General features: G+C 50.5%; 1 protein-coding gene across 1 annotated transcript in view; it reads right to left on the reverse strand.

Annotated features, from left to right (window-relative positions):
• Positions 1-19,264, reverse strand: part of EFCAB5 (EF-hand calcium binding domain 5) — a 79,466-nt gene that overhangs the window by 21,308 nt on the left and 38,894 nt on the right. Inside the window, exons 8-14 of the mRNA XM_087890365.1 lie at positions 17,675-18,532; positions 11,585-11,692; positions 10,586-10,678; positions 8,136-8,350; positions 6,394-6,550; positions 3,281-3,570; positions 575-747 (exon numbers count right to left, since the gene is read on the reverse strand). Of these exons, the coding sequence (XP_087746491.1) occupies positions 575-747; positions 3,281-3,570; positions 6,394-6,550; positions 8,136-8,350; positions 10,586-10,678; positions 11,585-11,692; positions 17,675-18,532 (1,894 nt within the window). The remainder of the gene's footprint in view (positions 1-574; positions 748-3,280; positions 3,571-6,393; positions 6,551-8,135; positions 8,351-10,585; positions 10,679-11,584; positions 11,693-17,674; positions 18,533-19,264) is intronic.

Genomic DNA, 19,264 nt, shown 5'->3' on the forward strand with positions numbered 1-19,264 from the left:
ATGGATGGATGGATGGGTAGATAGATGAATGGATGGATGGATGGATGAATGAATAGATGGATGAATGGATGGATGGATAGATGAGTAGATGGATGGATAGATCGATAAGATGGATGGATGGGTAAGATGGATGGATTGATGGATAAGATGGATGGATGGATGCATTGATTAATGGATGGATGGATGGGTAGATGGATGAATGGATGGATAGATGAGTAGATGGATGAATGAATGGATGGATGGATGGATAGATGAGTAGATGGATGAATGGATGGATAGATGAGTAGATGGATGAATGAATGGATGGACTGATGAGTAAATGGATGAATGGATGGATGGATGGATAGATGAGTAGATGGATGGATGGATGGATAAGATGTATGGATAGATGCATTGATTAATGGATGGATGAGATGGATGGATGGGATGAATAGATGATTGAAAAACCAATGAATGGATGGACAGATGGATCAAAGGATCAATGACTGGATGACTGGATGGGATGGGATGGATGAGATGGATGGATGAATTGATTAATGGATGGATGGATAGATGCTCAGTGAGAGTCCCTTACCTGACTCCCGGCATATCCGTGAAAAGGATCTGGTTGAGGAGATAAGGGGCGTCGTCTTCCGTGCAAGCCACATAGCGGAGGAGAATGTCTCCTCGTTCAGGGGCAATGACGTTGTATTCCAGAAAGGCGAGATAGGCGCTGACTTTCTTCTTGTCTCCATGGGCATCGGTGTCCTGCAAGAGAGAGAGAGAGAGAGAGAGAGAGAGCAGGCTTATCGCCCTAAATTATGGGGCAGTTTAACCCTAACCCCAGCCCTAGAACCCTGGACTTGGAAAGGACCTTACAGTCCCTTGGACTTCAGACGTCCAACACCATACTCGGAGAAGATTCATTAGAAGACCAATGTTTCTCAACCTTGGCAATTGAAGACGGGTGAACTTCAACTCCCAGAATTCCCCAGAAAAAAACTGACCCATAATGCAGTTTTTTCTCAGCTTGCAGATATTGTTGTGACCCAGGCCCAAGTAGGTAGTATCAGATGCAATCAGTTATAAACAAACAGACTTTATTAGAACAGCTGAGAATTAACTCATTCTCAGCGTAGTCCAAACTAAATTAAAGCAAACTCTTCAAAACACCATTCCTCAGTTTATCACCGACCTTGGTATAATTAGGCAACCTGCCAAAGGCTTTTCTTGGCAAAAGTTCAGGAGCAGAAGACGCCGACAAGAAATAAATGCAGCAAGAGAAGAAACAAATCTATCAACGTTGTTTTCCGACAAAGAGCCCAAGAGCCCTTGCTGGTTTGTTTTAAGCCTTATGGGAGGGGCCAATCATCTCCTGGCCTTACTCCAGAGTCGCCCTCTCTGCTTTAGCTGCTCTTGCCTTCTGGCAGCTCTTCTCATGCATGCGCTAGGAACAGGCTCCTCCTGTTCCTCTGCCTCTCTACTGTCGGCCTCTGGAGGCTCCGGAGTCCGCATATCACTCCCCGATGGCACATCTCTGCCTCCGACGTAGAGCCCTCGTCTGAGCCTTCCCCAGACTCCAGGACTGGCCCATGTTCCTCCCCAGCCTCCTCGCTGTCCGACTCCGCTGCCAGCTCCGTGGGCTGCTGGCGGACCACAACAGATATGTGGGTTTTAATTCCCAGAACTGCCCAAAAGGGGCTTGGCCCCAGTCAGAGATGGTATGCAGCCGGTTCGGGCTGGCTCAACCGAACCAGTAGCGGAGATCGTGGGTGGGCCCGCCCATCCACCCAGGCGCTATATAGTCCTACTTAGGCACATTTTCGAGGCCAGGCGCATACATGGAAGGTGCAACAGCTGGTCATTTGCATCATTTAAGCGTCGTTGAGGCTGCCTGGAAGTTTGTGTCCTCAAGGTCACCTAAGTGGCGCAAATGGATGTGGAGCCATCTTGGAACTGCTGAAAGGACTGTGTTGTAGAAGGCTCCACACCCATTTCTGCCACTCAGGTGACCCTGAGGACACAGACAAACCTCCAAGTGGCCTCAACGACCCTCTCCAAGGATGCAAATGACCAGCTTTGTCTGCGAGGAATATAAATCCTTCCCTTCCCCACCATTCGGTTAGAGCGGAAGAAGCTTCTTGGATGAGAATTGAAACTTCTTCAAAGAAAAAACAGAAAGTCCAGTTGCCTCTTGAAGACAAGGAAGCTTTGGGACAACTGTGACCTGGATGATGGAGAACCTCCATAGACATGCTTCCTCAGATGTTTCCTCTACAACAAGAACAACTGGTCCAAAGTTGTCCAGGAGCTTCAAGATGAAGCTGGTCTTCACCCTGGGCCTTCAGGTCCATGGACATCATGTCTCCCTGCCCAAGCCTTCCTACCTTCTCCAGGTTTTGGTCCAGTTCAAAGTCCCAACCTACCTTGTGTCGGACTTCGATGCTATCTCAAAATAAATGAATTTCCAACCTGCCAATCTTTAAGGAAATCTTTTCTTTAATTGAGCACAGCCACCGGATCATGACTCGATGCGGACAAGACTGACCTTTTGCCCCCCAATCCCTCCCTTTCCGATCCCCAAATCTCTGCTTCTCATTGGCTATCTTCCAAGTCATTCTTCAGACTTCTTGTCTCGTCATTTCCCAGGAATGTCCCTCCCCTCCTCATTTCCACGACAACCCGAGTTCAAAGGGATTTAGCAGGCAAAAGTTCAGAGCTTATCTCTCTCTCTCCTCTGCTCTCTATGCCAGCGTTGAAGCGCTGACATCCGGCCCCTCTCCCTTCACTCTCCCAGCGGGGCGTGCGTGAGATAAACAACAAGTTTAGTACCTCACCCCCTCCGAGGGGGTACCCCACCCCCTCCCAGCTTGTCCGGGTGATCTGCATGGAATTTAGCTATGAGGCGGTCAGCTTGGATGTTTGTGCTCTTCCCTGCTAAATCCCTTTGAAGTCGGGTTGTCGTGGAAATGAGGAGGGGGGGAGACATTCCTGGGAAATGACGAGACAAGAAGTCTGAAGAATGACTTGGAAGATAGCCAATGAGAAGCAGAGATTTGGGGATCGGAAAGGGAGGGATTGGGGGGCAAAAGGTCAGTCTTGTCCGTCTGTCAGTCTTCGATGCTATCTCAAAATAAATGCATTTCCAAACTGCCAATCTTTAAGGAAATCTTTTCTTTAATTGAGCACAGCCACCGGATCCACCTTTCTCCTTAAGGACATACCCCAGACCCTCTTCTTCTTCTTGGTGCCATTTTGGGTCTGATGCTCTGTGACCAGTCTGGTTGACGGATCTACTCACCCTGGAGAGAGCCTTGAAGACCTCTTGGTAGATGGGCTCCATGCGCCCTCCGCTGGTCATGGCCGTGTGTTCGATCCGGAGCAGCCACTTGCGCCGCGCGTTCCCTCGCAACCGTTCCAGGTGGGTGCGCCCCACGGCCATCATCAGGAACTCCACAACGTTGTCCAACACCTCTTCTTCGCTTCCGGTGAGCTCGGACATCACCAGCTCGATGTAGATTTGGAAGTCTTTCTGCGTTAACTTCACGATCCCGCTGGGGTGCCAGGTGGGGAAGGGAAGCTGCATCTTAGCTGTGGGGGGGGGGGGGGAGGAAGAGGTAAGAGGTCAGCCTGGGACCGGTGCTTTTCAGCTGAGGACCTGGGAAGATGGACCTTGTGGTCTCCACTCCTGATTCCTCCAGAGGATGCAGGATCAGAGATAGGAAGGTGCACTTGCCCCGTGACGGATTCATCAGGAGAAGCGTCGACAGTGTTATTCTGTTGGAATAACAGTTGGAAGGGACCCTGGAGGTCTTCTAGTCCAACCCCCGGCTCAAGCAGGAGACTCTATTTGAGACAAATCACTGTGCAATCTCTTCTTAAAAACCTCCAGCGTTGGAGTACAGTAGTCCTCGACCTACAACAGTGTTCTGTCCCCATCTCACACACGCACACAAACAGACAGCCGGGGGTTAAATAAACTGGCAGACAACCAATTCTTCCGATAAGAAGCTTGGCAGCAACCCAGTAGCTGCCAAACAGTTCACTTCGTGGCCATTTGAAGTTACAATTTAAAAAAAGTGACTTATAACTGTTTTTCACACTTACGACCGTTGCAGCCACCCCCAGGATCATGTGATCAAAATTCAGAGGCCTGGCAACTGATTCATATTTACGACGGTTGGAGTGTCCCCGGGGTCCTGTGATCAACTTTTGCAACTTTCTGACGAATAAAGTCAATGGGGAAGCCGGATTCACTTAACAACAGTGTCACTAACGTAAGAACTGCTGTGATTCACTTAACAACAGTGGCAGGAACGGTTGTAAAAATGGGGCAAAGCTCACTGAACAAATGTCTCGCTTAGCAGCAGAAATTTTGGCTTAAATTGTGGTTGTAAGTTGAGGACTTCTTGTATATGTAGCTCCGCCATCTATAGACACATAGAGACGAACCATATTTACACACCGTTCGAAAGAGACGATAAAAAAAGCTAAGGAGGAAGCAAAAAAGAGCAGAAAAACATCATCCCCGGCAGCCCACATGCAGATAAGCAAGGATTGACACCAGACAAACGATCAACAGAAAACAATACCCCAAATCAAAGAGAAAATCAGACTCCCACTAACACGGGCAAGGCAAGTTACTGTACAGAAACAGGAAGCAAACACCACACTCACCAGCACTGATGATGTTACCTAGTTGGGTCATGAAACGTCTGCAAGAAAGCAACCAAGCTCAGAGAACACCTAGCAGCGTATGGTCTTTCTCCTCCCCTTCTCCTCCACTCGGCAAACCCCACTCCCTTCAGCACCTTCCTCCTACGACTGTCAACCGTCATAAATACGAGTCAGTTGCCAAGCGTCTGAATTTTAATCACGTGACCGTGGGGATGCTGCGGGGGTGGTCGTTAACTGTGGAAAACGGTCATAAATCGCTTTTTTTCAGTGCGGTTGTAACTTTGAATGGTCACTAAATGTGTGGTTGTAAGTCGAGGACTACCTGTAATGCTCATTTAAAGGTTAAAAAAAAAATACTAACGTTTAAGGTGGCTTTGGATATTTAAAACTTGTGGGGTTCATTACAGGTGGTCCTCAACTTACAACGGTTCGCTTAGTGACCGAAGGTACTGAAAAAAAGTGACTTACGACCGTTTTTCACACTTATGACCCTTGCAGCATCCCCGTCGTCACATGATTTACATTTGGAGGCTCAGCAGCTGCCTCACATTTATGACGGTCGGGGCGTCATGCGATTCCCCCCTTTTGCGACCTTCTGACAAGCAGAGTCAATGGGACTCGCTTAACGACCGTCTTCCTAACTTCACAAACGGCACTGATTCTCTTAATAACCGTGGCAAGAAAGGTCATAAAATAGGGGGGGGGGGAATTCATTTAACAGACGTCTCGCTTAGCCGTGGAGATTTTGGACTTACGATTGTGGTCTTACGTCGAGGACCCACCTGTATCCCAGCGATCGTCAAAAATGTGGTAATGCCTACAAAGGGACGCTTGAACCTTTGGGCTCAATTGTGTATTATCGTATGTAGAGGAATGCCTGTACAGAATAAGAGCTGGAAGGGACCCGAGAGGCCTTCTAGTCCAACCCGCTGTTCAAGCAGGAGTCCCTATCCCAGTGATGGTAACCTTTTTGCCATCGCATGCCAGGAGAGGGGGGGCGGGGGGAGGGGCGCGCGCACGTGCCCACGCGCATGCGTGCGCAACCCCCTCCCCCCTCCCTCCCCCCGCTCCTGGCACATGACGGTCTGGTAGGCCCGTTTTTCTTTCTTACCTGGTTCCAGATCCTTTCTGTGTATCTGGGACCCTTCCCAGATAACAGCCTTCCCCACTCCCTTGGAGGCCCTACGGAGGCTGAAAGGGCCCATTTCCCAACTCTCGGTGGGACAGGAAGTGACGTTTTTTCCTGTCCCCAGCCTCCAGAACCTCTCTAGGAGTCTCTAGGAGCCTCTCTAGGAGTCTCTAGGAGCCTCTCTAGGAGTCTCTAGGAGCCTCTCCAGGAGTCTCTGGAGGCTGGGGACAGGAAAAAACATCACTTCCTGTCCCACTGGGAATGGGGAAATGGGCCCTTTCAGCCTCCGTAGGGCCTCCAAGGGAGTGGGGAAGGCTGTTTTTGCCCTTCCCAGATACACAGAGAGAATCTGGAGCCAGGTAAGAAAAAAAAACGGGCCTTCCCCACCCCGCCCCCAGGCCCTCCAGAGGCAGGAAAGAGCCCGTTTCCCTACTTCTGGTGGGCCCAGAAGGCCCGAAAATCAGCTGGCCGGCGCGCGCATGCGCCCCAGAGCTGAGCTGGCGTGTCCACTAATATGGCTCCGCGTGCCATAGGTTCGCCATCACGGACCTATCCCGTTCCTGATCAGGACGGCTGTTTTTCTGGCAGGGCCTCTGCGTTCCTCTCACCCTTGGTCAGGGCCTCTTCTTCCATGCCCTCCTTAAAGGTGCTGAGGACGGAGTCCACCTCGCTCATCTCTATGAACCCCGAGGATTCGTTGTCCCACTTCTCAAACAGGGATGCGACGAGAAGCTGCCGCCGGACCAACATGGACGACTGATGAACCTGGAGGGGGAAGGGGGAGGAAAGGGCAATATTAGAAACTCTCTGGTGTACAGGTAGTCCTCGACTTACGACCGCAAAGGAGCCCCAGGTTTCTGTTGCTAAGCGAGAGAGTGGTTAAGCGAGTTTTGCCCCATCTTACGACCTTTCTTGCCACGGTTGTTAAGTGACTCACTGCATTGTTATGTTAGTAGAACTAGCCACAGCAACTTAGACTTATATACCGTTTCACGGGGCTTTTAGAGAGTCAGCCTCTGGCCCCCAACAATCTGGGTTCTCATTTTACCCACTGTGGAAGGACGAAAGGACAAAAGGCTGAATCAACCTTGAGACGGTCAGGATCGAACTGCTGACAGTGGGCAAAGTTACCCTGCAATACTGCCTTCTAACCACTGCACTACCACAGCTTCTTTCCTTCCTTCTGCTCATTTCGCTTCCTTCTCACCTGCCTTCTTTCCTTCCCATATCTTTCCCTTTCCCTTCTTTGTTCCCATCTTTTTTTCCTTTCCCTTCCTTCCTTCCTTCCTTCCTTCCCTCCCTCCTTCCTTCCTTCCTATCTTTTCCTCATACCCTTTTCTTCCTTCCTTCCTTCCTTCCTTCCTCCTACCTCCTCTTCCTTTCCTTCCTTCCTTCCCTCCCTCCTTGCTTCCTTCCCATCTTTTCCCCATACGCTTCTTTCCTTCCTTCCTTCCTTCCTCCCTTCCTCCCTCCCCTTGCTCTTCTTCCTCCCTTCCTTCCTTTCCTTCCTTCCTTCCTTCCTTCCTTCCTTCCTTCCCATCTTTTCCCAATATCCTTTTTTTCCTTTTCCTTCCTTCCTCCTTCCTTCCCTCCCTCCCTCCTTCCTTCCCATCTTTTCCCCTTTCCCTTCCTTTCTTTCTTCCTTCCTTCCTCCTACCTCCCCTTCCTTTTCTTCCTTCCTTCCTTCCCATCCTTTCCCCATACCCTTCTTTTCTTCCTTCCTTCCTCCTTCCTCCCCTTTGCTCTCCTTCCTTCCTTCCCATCTTTTCCCCTTTCCCTTGTTTCCTTCCCATATTTTTCCTTTTCCTTCTTCTTTTCTTCCTTCCCATATTTTCCCTTTCCCTTCTTTCCTTCTTCCTTCCTTTCATTTACCCTTTCCCTCCCTCCCTCCCTCCCTCCCTCCCTCCCTCCCTCCCTCCCTCCCTTCCTTCCTTCCTTCCTTCTTTCCTTCCTTCCTTCCTTCCCAAGCAACAGCACTTAGACTTCTATACTGCCTGCAATACTGCACTCTCTAACCACTCTGCCACCATGGCTCGTAACACAGCAATCCGGTCGTTAAACGAATCCGGCTTCCCTCTTGACTTTGCCAGTCAGACGTTTGCAAAAGGGGGTCACGTGACCCCCGGGACTCTGCGACCGCCATAAATACGAGTCCGTCGCCCAGGGTCCGAATTTTGATTGCGTGACCCATTGGGGACATAAGTGTGAAAAAAGGTCCTAAGTGCCTTTTTGTAGTGCTGCTGCAACTTTGAATGGTCACTAAGCAAATGGTTGCAAGTCGAGGACCCCCCCGTCTTGGGGAAAGGTTGTGGGGAGGGGGAGGGCGGACAGGGGCCCGTGGGGTGTTTACTTTCTCCAGCTGGCTGAACTTCTGAGCCTCCGTCAGCAGGTATCCCCTCTTCACGAACTCCACGAGCTTCTTCAGCCTCGGCAGAGACGCGCCGTCGCTGACGAAGGTCTCCATCAGCTGGACGAACTGGGGCAGGTTGAGGGAGCTCTTCTCAAAGGGGCTGAGGGTGGCCGGGGGGCCCCGGGCCTGGATTTCCAGCATGCCCAGGCGCAGGTCTGCAAAGAGAAAGCCTCCCTGGAGCTCCGCGGACCGACAGGCAAGAGGAAGGAGCCAAGAGGAGGAGAAGCAGGCTTGGGACCCGGGTGGAGCCTGTGGTAGAATCCGGAAGGGGGCTGGAAGGGGCCGTGGGGGTCTTCTCCCCCAACACCCTGCCCAAGGCTGCAGGCCTTACGCCATCCTGAGGAAATGTTTCTTCTCTTAACAATGGATGGATGGATGGATAGATAGATATAGAGAGAGAGATGAGAGAGAGAGAGAGAGAGAGACCGGTAGATAGATAGATACCAATAGACAGACAGACAGACAGACATAGCTAGATAATAGATGGATGGATGGATGGATGGATGGATGGATGGACAGATGGATGGATGGATAGATAGATAGATGGATAGATGGATGGATGGATAGATGGATGGATGGATGGATGGATAGATGAATAGATGGATAGATGGATTGGATGGATGGATGGATGGATGGATGGATAGATGGATGGATGGATGGATGGATAGGATGGATGGATGGATGGATGGATGGATGGATGGATGGATGGATGGATGGATGGATGGATAAATGGATGGATGGATAGATGGATAGATGGATGGATGGATAGATGGATGGATGGATGGATAGATAGATACGATAGGTAGGTAGGTAGGTAGGTAGGTAGATACCCTGTTTCCCCGAAAATAAGACCTCCCCTGATCATAAGCCCAATCGGGCTTTTGAGCTCATGCGCTAAAATAAGCCTCCCCCCAAAAAATAAGCCCTCCCCAAAAATATTTAAACGCAGAGCTAGAAATCAGGTAAGACGGCAAGAGGAGCCCCGTCTTGCCCCACGTGCCCCAAAATAATATGACCTCCCCGAAAATAAGGCCAAGCGCTTATTTCGGGCTTCAAAAAAATATAAGACAGGATCTTATTTTGGGGGGAACACGGTAGGTAGGTAGGTAGATAGAGATAGATAGATAGATAGATATAGACAGACAGACAGACAGATAGACAGATAGAGTTGGAAGGGACCTTGGAAGTCTTCTAGTCCACCCCTCTGCTCAAAAAGGAGACCCTGTACTAGTTCAGAGAAAGAGCTGTCCAATTTCTTCTTGAAAGCCTCCAGTGATGGAGCACCACAACTTCTGGAGGCAAGTTGTTCCAATGATGAATTGTTGTCACTCTCAGGAAATTCAAAGAAAAGAAAGAAAGAAAGAGAAAGAAAGAAAGAAAGAAAGAAAGAAAGAAAGAAGAAAGAAAGAAAGAAAGAAAGAAAGAAAGAAGAAAGAAAGAAAGAAAGAAAGAGAAAGAAAGAAAGAAAGAAAGAAGAAAGAAAGAAAGAAAGAAGAAAGAAAGAAAGAAAGAAAGAAAGAAAGAAAGAGAAAGAAAGAAAGAAAGAAAGAAAGAAAGAAAGAAGAAAGAAAGAAAGAAAGAAAGAAAGAAAGAAAGAAAGAAAGATAGAAAGGGGGAAGGAAGAAAGAAAGAGAAAGAAAGAAAGAAAGAAAAGGCAGGCAGGCAAGCAGGGAGAGAGGGAGGGAGGAAGAGGAAGGAAGGAAGGAAGGAAAGAAGGGAATGGGAAAAAAGATGGGAAGGAAGAAAGGAAAGAAAGAAAGGAGTGGGGAAAAAATGGGAAGGAAGGAAGGAAAGAAAGGAATGGAAAAAAGATGGGAAGGAAGAAAGGAAAGAAGGAAAGAAAGGAGTGGGGAAAAGATGGGAAGGAAGGAAAGAAGGGAATGGGAAAAAGATGGGAAGTAAGGAAGGAAAGAAGGGAATGGGAAAAAAGATGGGAAGGAAGGAAAGAAAGAAAGGAGTGGGGAAAAATGGGAAGGAAGGAAGGAAAGGAATGGAAAAAAGATGGGAAGGAAGGAAGGAAAGAAGGAAAGAAAGGAATGGGAAAAAGATGGGAAGGAAGGAAAGAAGGGAATGGGAAAAAGATGGGAAGGAAGGAAGGAAAGAAAGAAAGGAGTGGGGAAAAAATGGGAAGGAAAGAAGGAAAGAAAGGAATGGAAAAAAGATGGGAAGGAAGAAAGGAAAGAAGGAAAGAAAGGAGTGGGAAAAAGATGGGAAGGAGGGAAAGAAGGGAATGGGAAAAAAGATGAGAAGGAAGGAAGGAAAGAAAGAAAGGAGTGGGGAAAAAGATGGGAAGGAAGGAAAGAAGGGAGGGAGGGAGGGAGGGAGGAAGGAAGACTTCCTGCAATAAAGAAATAATCATAAATAAAAGAAATAAAAAGAAAACTCTGTACCTGAAAACCTGGAGTCCTCTTTGTTCCAGTCCTGCCGGATCTCCTTGCCGTAATCCGCGTACTTGAAGGTCAGGTCTGCCGTCTGAAAGTCGCCTGGGGGAAGAACAAACGCTTCATCTGGTGGCTCCCCAGAAAAAGGGTCTTCTCGGGGGTGGCCCCTTTCTAATGGGACTTCCTTCCCCCCGAAGTATGGCTGCCCCTCCCCCCCACTCCTTTCCCTGAAAGTCTCTAAAAATGGGGTTCCACCAGCCATCCCGGGAACCCCAATTGGGAGGCTGTGAGTTCGATCCTAGGCAGAGGCAAATATTTCTCTCTCTGGGCACGATGAGAATTTATCTGCTGAACAAAACTCCTCATTGGCGACAGGAAAGGCATCTGGCCAGTAAAACACTCAGATCGAGTGGCTGAGGTGATGCGGTTGTTGCTGTGGGCAGGGTGGGGGTCCTCGTGAGCTTTGATTACACAGGCAGTCCTCCACTTACAACAGTTCATTTAGTGACCGATCGAAGTCACAACTGCAGGACTGTTTTTTCCTCACCTACGACTTTCACAGCCCGTGAACAAAATTCAGTCGCTTGGCAACTGGCTCGTATTTATGACGGGGACACGTGATCCGCTTTGGCGACCGTCTGACGAGCCAAGTCCAGGGGGGAAGCCGGATTCGGTGAACGACCGTGTGATTCGCTTAACAACTGCAGTGATTCACTTAACAATTGTGCCAAGAAAGGTTGTAAAATGAGCCAAAACACACTTAACAACTATCTCGCTGAGCCACGGGAATTTGGGGCTCCATTGCAGTCGTAAGTCGAGGACTACCTGTATACTGGATTTTATCCATTTTGTAAGTCACCTCTGCGTAAATTGGGCGGCTCTAGGAATTTGTTTAATAAACAAGCCATTTAACAAACAAAACAGGCTACCCAAATTTATCTGTTCGGACAGCCACTTAAACAAAATCTGCAGAAATTGGGTGGGAGGGAGATTGAAGGGGGTAAGTACCTGACCAGACCTCCCCGTAGATACGCTGCGGTCCTTGGGTCCTCTCCAAGCTGGCTTGGCCGAGGGGCCAATGAAGGCTGGGTTGACCGGGGGCCACGGAGGGCACTTCTGAAAAGGAAAAATTCAGAGAATTTCAGGGAAAGATTGAGGCTGGAAATTTACCCCTTGATTAGAATTCCCTGCAGTTTCAGGTCAGTTTGTACTCCTCCTTCCACTCCCAGAATTCCCCAGCCAGCCTGCTTTAAGAGGGGTGGACTTCCACTCCCAGGATTCCCCAGCCAGCCATGCTTTAAGAGGGATGGACTTCCACTCCCAGAATTCCCCAGCCAGCAATGCTTTAAGAGGGGTGGACTTCCACTCCCAGAATTCCCCAGCCAGCCTGCTTTAAGAGGGGTGGGCTTCCCCTCCCAGAATCCCCCAGCCACCATGCTTTAAGAGGGGAGGACTTCCACTCCCAGAATCCCCCAGCCAGCCATGCTTTAAGAGGGGTGGACTTCCACTCCCAGAATCCCCCAGCCAGCCATGCTTTAAGAGGGGGGGACTTCCACTCCCAGAATCCCCCAGCCAGCCTGCTTTAAGAGGGGTGATTTCCACTCCCAGAATCCCCCAGCCAGCCATGCTTTAAGAGGGATGGACTTCCACTCCCAGAATCCCCCAGCCAGCCATGCTTTAAGAGGGGGGGACTTCCACTCCCAGAATCCCCCAGCCAGCCATGCTTTAAGAGGGGTGATTTCCACTCCCAGAATCCCCCAGCCAGCCATGCTTTAAGAGGGATGGACTTCCACTCCCAGAATCCCCCAGCCAGCCATGCTTTAAGAGGGGGGGACTTCCACTCCCAGAATCCCCCAGCCAGCCTGCTTTAAGAGGGGTGATTTCCACTCCCAGAATCCCCCAGCCAGCCTGCTTTAAGAGGGATGGACTTCCACTCCCAGAATCCCCCAGCCAGCCATGCTTTAAGAGGGGGGGACTTCCACTCCCAGAATCCCCCAGCCAGCCATGCTTTAAGAGGGGGGGACTTCCACTCCCAGAATCCCCCAGCCAGCCATGCTTTAAGAGGGGGGGACTTCCACTCCCAGAATCCCCCAGCCAGCCATGCTTTAAGAGGGGGGGACTTCCACTCCCAGAATCCCCCAGCCAGCCATGCTTTAAGAGGGGTGATTTCCACTCCCAGAATCCCCCAGCCAGCCATGCTTTAAGAGGGATGGACTTCCACTCCCAGAATCCCCCAGCCAGCCATGCTTTAAGAGGGGGGGACTTCCACTCCCAGAATCCCCCAGCCAGCCATGCTTTAAGAGGGGTGATTTCCACTCCCAGAATCCCCCAGCCAGCCTGCTTTCAGAGGGATGGACTTCCACTCCCAGAATCCCCCAGCCAGCCATGCTTTAAGAGGGGGGGACTTCCACTCCCAGAATCCCCCAGCCAGCCATGCTTTAAGAGGGGTGATTTCCACTCCCAGAATCCCCCAGCCAGCCTGCTTTAAGAGGGATGGACTTCCACTCCCAGAATCCCCCAGCCAGCCATGCTTTAAGAGGGGGGGACTTCCACTCCCAGAATCCCCCAGCCAGCCATGCTTTCAGAGGGATGGACTTCCACTCCCAGAATCCCCCAGCCAGCCATGCTTTAAGAGGGGGGGACTTCCACTCCCAGAATCCCCCAGCCAGCCATGCTTTAAGAGGGGTGATTTCCACTCCCAGAATCCCCCAGCCAGCCATGCTTTAAGAGGGGTGGACTTCCACTCCCAGAATTCCCCAGCCAGCCATGCTTTAAGAGGGGTGGACTTCCACTCCCAGAATCCCCCAGCCAGCCATGCTTTAAGAGGGGGGGGACTTCCACTCCCAGAATCCCCCAGCCAGCCATGCTTTAAGAGGGATGGACTTCCACTCCCAGAATCCCCCAGCCAGCCATGCTTTAAGAGGGGGGGACTTCCACTCCCAGAATCCCCCAGCCAGCCATGCTTTAAGAGGGGTGATTTCCACTCCCAGAATCCCCCAGCCAGCCTGCTTTAAGAGGGGAGGGCTTCCACTCCCAGAATCCCCCAGCCAGCCATGCTTTCAGAGGGATGGACTTCCACTCCCAGAATTCCCCAGCCAACAGGCTTTAAGAGGGGAGGACTTCCACTCCCAGAATTCCCCAGCCAGCCTGCTTTAAGAGGGGTGATTTCCACTCCCAGAATCCCCCAGCCAGCCATGCTTTAAGAGGGATGGACTTCCACTCCCAGAATCCCCCAGCCAGCCATGCTTTAAGAGGGGGGGACTTCCACTCCCAGAATCCCCCAGCCAGCCATGCTTTAAGAGGGGTGATTTCCACTCCCAGAATCCCCCAGCCAGCTATGCTTTAAGAGGGGTGGACTTCCACTCCCAGAATTCCCCAGCCAGCCATGCTTTAAGAGGGGTGGACTTCCACTCCCAGAATCCCCCAGCCAGCCATGCTTTAAGAGGGGGGGACTTCCACTCCCAGAATCCCCCAGCCAGCCATGCTTTAAGAGGGATGGACTTCCACTCCCAGAATCCCCCAGCCAGCCATGCTTTAAGAGGGGGGGACTTCCACTCCCAGAATCCCCCAGCCAGCCATGCTTTAAGATGGATGGACTTCCACTCCCAGAATTCCCCAGCCAGCAATGCTTTAAGAGGGGTGGGCTTCCACTCCCAGAATTCCCCAGCCAGCCATGCTTTAAGAGGGGTGGACTTCCACTCCCAGAATCCCCCAGCCAGCCATGCTTTAAGAGGGGGGGACTTCCACTCCCAGAATCCCCCAGCCAGCCATGCTTTAAGAGGGATGGACTTCCACTCCCAGAATCCCCCAGCCAGCCATGCTTTAAGAGGGGGGGACTTCCACTCCCAGAATCCCCCAGCCAGCCATGCTTTAAGAGGGGTGATTTCCACTCCCAGAATCCCCCAGCCAGCTATGCTTTAAGAGGGGTGGACTTCCACTCCCAGAATTCCCCAGCCAGCCATGCTTTAAGAGGGGTGGACTTCCACTCCCAGAATCCCCCAGCCAGCCATGCTTTAAGAGGGGGGGACTTCCACTCCCAGAATCCCCCAGCCAGCCATGCTTTAAGAGGGATGGACTTCCACTCCCAGAATCCCCCAGCCAGCCATGCTTTAAGAGGGGGGGACTTCCACTCCCAGAATCCCCCAGCCAGCCATGCTTTAAGATGGATGGACTTCCACTCCCAGAATTCCCCAGCCAGCAATGCTTTAAGAGGGGTGGGCTTCCACTCCCAGAATTCCCCAGCCAGCCATGCTTTAAGAGGGTTGGACTTCCACTCCCAGAATTCCCCAGCCAGCAATGCTTTAAGAGGGGTGGGCTTCCACTCCCAGAATTCCCCAGCCAGCCATGCTTTAAGAGGGTTGGACTTCCACTCCCAGAATCCCCCAGCCAGCCATGCTTTAAGATGGATGGACTTCCACTCCCAGAATCCCCCAGCCAGCCATGCTTTAAGATGGATGGACTTCCACTCCCAGAATCCCCCAGCCAGCCATGCTTTAAGATGGATGGACTTCCACTCCCAGAATTCCCCAGCCAGCCATGCTTTAAGAGGGGTGGACTTCCACTCCCAGAATCCCCCAGCCAGCATGCTTTAAGAGGGGAGGACTTCCACTCCCAGAATCCCCCAGCCAGCCATGCTTTAAGAGGGGAGGACTTCCACTCCCAGAATTCCCCAGCCAGCCATGCTTTAAGAGGGGAGGACTTCCACTCCCAGAATCCCCCAGCCAGCCATGCTTTAAGAGGGGAGGACTTCCACTCCCAGAATCCCCCAGCCAGCCATGCTTTAAGAGGGGAGGACTTCCACTCCCAGAATTCTCATCAATGGTCTTGTTTGCTATGGAATTCTGGCAGTGGAAGTCCACACTCCTGTAAATTCCCAAGGTTGGAAAATCTTGTTTTCCCGCCCCAAATCCAAGTTTTTAAAGCCTTGGACATCAACTCCATTAATCTTAGAAAGTTGCAATTATGGAGGACCAATAGAGGGAGCCTCAGAACGCATTTGAGCATAATTCCCGAAGCATGTTTATACATTCAATCATCTGCATCAGAAATTTTTCCTTGGCAAAAGAGGGGCTATATAAGGTCTCCGGTATTAAAACTGTTCTTTGTCTACGGCCTGGTCTAGTTAAAAGTTCTACGTCGTAGACGACCCTCACTCTGTCAAGGACCTTGGAGTACTCATCTCAAATAATCTAAGCGCCAGAGCTCACTGTAACAGCATTGCCAAAAAGGCATTATGCGTTGTTAACCTAATCTTGCGTAGCTTCTTCTCCGGTAATATTGTACTGCAAACTAGGGCACACAAAACCTTTGCTAGACCAATTCTCGAATACAGCTCGTCTGCCTGGAACCCGCACTGCTTATCGGACATTAATTGAGAGAGTCCAGAGATCTTTTACGGGAAGAGTCCTTCACTCCTCTACATGTAACAGAATACCTTATGCCACCCAGCCTAACCCTAACCCAGAATCCCCCAACCAGCAGGATTTAAGAGGGGCAATTTTTAATTCAGTGGTGAAATTCAATTTTTTTTTACTACCAGTTCTGTGGGTGTGGCTTGGTGGGCGTGGTATGGCTGTCAGGAAATTCCTCCTTATTTCCAGGTGGAATCTCTCCTTGGTCAGTTTCCATCCATGATTCCTTGTCTGGCCTTCGGGCGCTTTGGAAAAATAGCTTAATAGACCCCCTTCCTCCTCTCTGGGGCAGCCCCTCAAATATCGGAAGATGCTCTCCTGTCTCCCCTGGTCCTTCTCTTCACTAGACCAGCCAGGCCCAGTTCCTGCAACCGTTCATCCTATGTTTTAGCCTCCAGTCCCCTCATCATCCTGGTTACTCTTCTCTGCACTTTTTCTAGAGTCTCAACATCTTTTTTACAGAATGACAGAGTTGGAAGGGACCTTGGAGGTCATTTAGTCCAACCCCCTCACTCAAGCAAGAGACCCTACACCATTTCTGACCGATGGCAGTCCAGTCTCTTCTTGAAAACCTCCAGCGATGAAGCTCCCACAACTTCCGAAGGCAACTTCTGTTCCATGGGTTGATTGTTTCTCACTGTCAGAAAATTCCTCTTTATTTCTAGGTTGAATCTCTCCTTGATCAGTTTCCATCCATGATTCCTTGTCCGGCCTTCAGGTGCTTTGGAGAATAGCTTGACCCCCTTCCTCCTCTCTGGGGCAGCCCCTCCAATATTGGAAGATGCTCTCCTGTCTCCCCTGGTCCTTCTCTTCACTAGACCAGCCAGGCCCAGTTCCTGCAACCGTTCATCGTATATTTTAGAGCCTCCAGTCCCCTCATCATCCTGGTTGCTCTTCTCTGCACTCTTTCCAGAGTCTCAACCCCTTTTGCTATAGTGTGGTGACCAACTACTAGAAGGTCACAAAGTTGGACAGAGAAAGCTACTCTGCTAGAAATCATCATTGGGCTGGAGGGGACCTTGGAGGTCTTCTAAATCCAAGCTCCTGCCCAAGGCAGGAGAACCTATTGCATCCTGGGCAAATGGCTGTCCATTCTTGAAGACTTCAAGTGACGGAGCAGCCACAGTTCCGGGAAGCAAGCTGTCCCATGGATTAATTGTTCTCTCTTCATCCTAGTCTCTTAGATTGGCCATCATTGTTGCACCCAAGTTAGGGGAGGTCCCCGCAGCTAACTTACAAAAGGTGAATTCTGCTAAGCAAGGCAGGACAAGAAGCAACGGAAGGTAACTTAACCAAGGAGAGAAGCAACCTAGAATTGAGGAGAAATCTCCTCATGGTTAAGAACAATGGAACGGTTTGCCATGAGAAGTTCTGCTCCATCACTGGAAGTTTTCAAGAAGACACCGGACAATCATTTGTCCAGAATGCCTCCAAGAAGATCTCCAAGGTCCCTTCCAACTCTGTTATTCTGTTAATCAATGGACTGGCTTGCCTTCAGAAGTTACAGGTGCTTCAACACTGGAGGCTTTTAAGAAGAGATTGGATAACCTTCTGAAATGGTAGAGGGTCTCCTCCTCCTTGAGCAGGGGATTGGAGCAGAAGACCTCCAAGATCCCTTCCAACTCTGTTATCCTGTTCATTAACAAAGCCAACCATGGTGTGGAGAGAAAAAAAACCCATGCCATACTTGTAACTACGGTTCCTGGTGGCTTATCTCTTCCTTCAGCAGCCTGGTCCTTCGGGCCAGATGGTCTTTGGACATCTGGCTCTGCTTTCTCTTTTGGCTTTTCCTGTCCACCTGCCTCTCCTGCCTCCGTTCCAGGTTCTGCTTTCTCTTCTGGCTTTTCCTGCCCACCTGCCTCTTCTGCCTCCGTTCCAGGTTCTGTTATTTCTTCCGGCTTTTCCTGCCCACCTGCCTCTTCTGCCTCCGTTCCCTTTGTAGCAAGGTCCTTCTCCACCAAGGGAGATTTTGCAGTTTCCTTGTCATCCAAGATCTCCTGCACCCGGACTGCAACCTGGGAGGGTGAAGCCAGGACATCCACTTGTGGCCTGATTTCCTCAGCTGCTTCTTCTCCTTCCAAAATGGCCTGAAGGGGTGTGTCCCGATGGTCTTCTGGAGCAGCTTCTTCCCCAGCAGGTCTCTCCACTTCTTCAGAGGTGGGTTCCGTGGTGGCTTCTGGAAGGGCCTCCTCTGGAGCCTCTGCTCCTTGGGGTTCCAGCTCAGCCGCTGGCATTTCCGCTTGAGGTTCTTCTGCTTGGTCTTGGGTGGCCGTTGTAAGAACGTCTTGAGTCCCAGCTTCTGTTAGGCTGACCTGCTTCTCCAACCCAGCTTCTTCTACCTCGTTGACCACTGGTTCTCCATTGGTGCCGAGGGCTATTTTCTCATCCGAAAGGATGTCTTTCAGGACCGTGACGAGGAAGGTGGCTTCCTCAGATAATGTACGCTCAGGGCTGGGTACGTCCTCTGGGGGTTCCTCTTCATCGTCAGGTTCCAGGTCACCCCAAAACTCCGTGAGGTCTATGTCATCCAGTTCAACTATTGGCCCTAAAAAAGAGGAAGCACAGGGGACGTTGGCTTCAGAGCCTTGGTAGTACAGTGGTCTAAGGCACCCTGTTATTAAGCTGGTTATTAAGACCAGCTGCCTGCAATTACTGCAGGTTCGAATCTCGCCAGGCTCAAGGTTGACTCAGCCTTCCATCCTTTCTAAGGTAGGTAAAATGGGGACCCGGATTGTGGGGGCAATAAGCTGACTTTGTATAAAATATACAAAAGTATGAAGGCTATTGCTTAACTCACTGTAAGCCGCCCTGACTCTCCAGAGAAGGGCGGCATATAAATCAAATCAACAAAAAATAAAAAATAAAAAAAGTGGTCGACAGAGACAAAAGTTCTGAAGGTTACATGTAGACTGGGTGAAACCAGGCTTAATAGCAGTAAGTGTGAGAGGAATTTTGGAGTCTTAGTGGACAACCAGCTAAATATGAGCCAGCAGTGTGTGGCGGCAGCCAAAAAAGCCCATGCAATCCTAAAATGCATGAACAGAGGGATACAATCAAGATCAAGGGAGGTACTAATACCACTTTACAAAGCCTTAGTAAGGTCACTCCTAGAGTCCTGCATCCAGTTTTGGTCACCACACTATAGCAAAAGGGGTTGAGACTCTGGAAAGAGTGCAGAGAAGAGCAACCAGGATGATGAGGGGACTGGAGGCTCTAAAATATACGATGAACGGTTGCAGGAATTGGGCCTGGCTGGTCTAGTGAAGAGAAGGACCAG

This window comes from Pantherophis guttatus, chromosome 1, assembly GCF_059756535.1.
Source record: "Pantherophis guttatus breed Tessera chromosome 1, ASM5975653v1, whole genome shotgun sequence".
NCBI lineage: Eukaryota > Metazoa > Chordata > Lepidosauria > Squamata > Colubridae > Pantherophis > Pantherophis guttatus.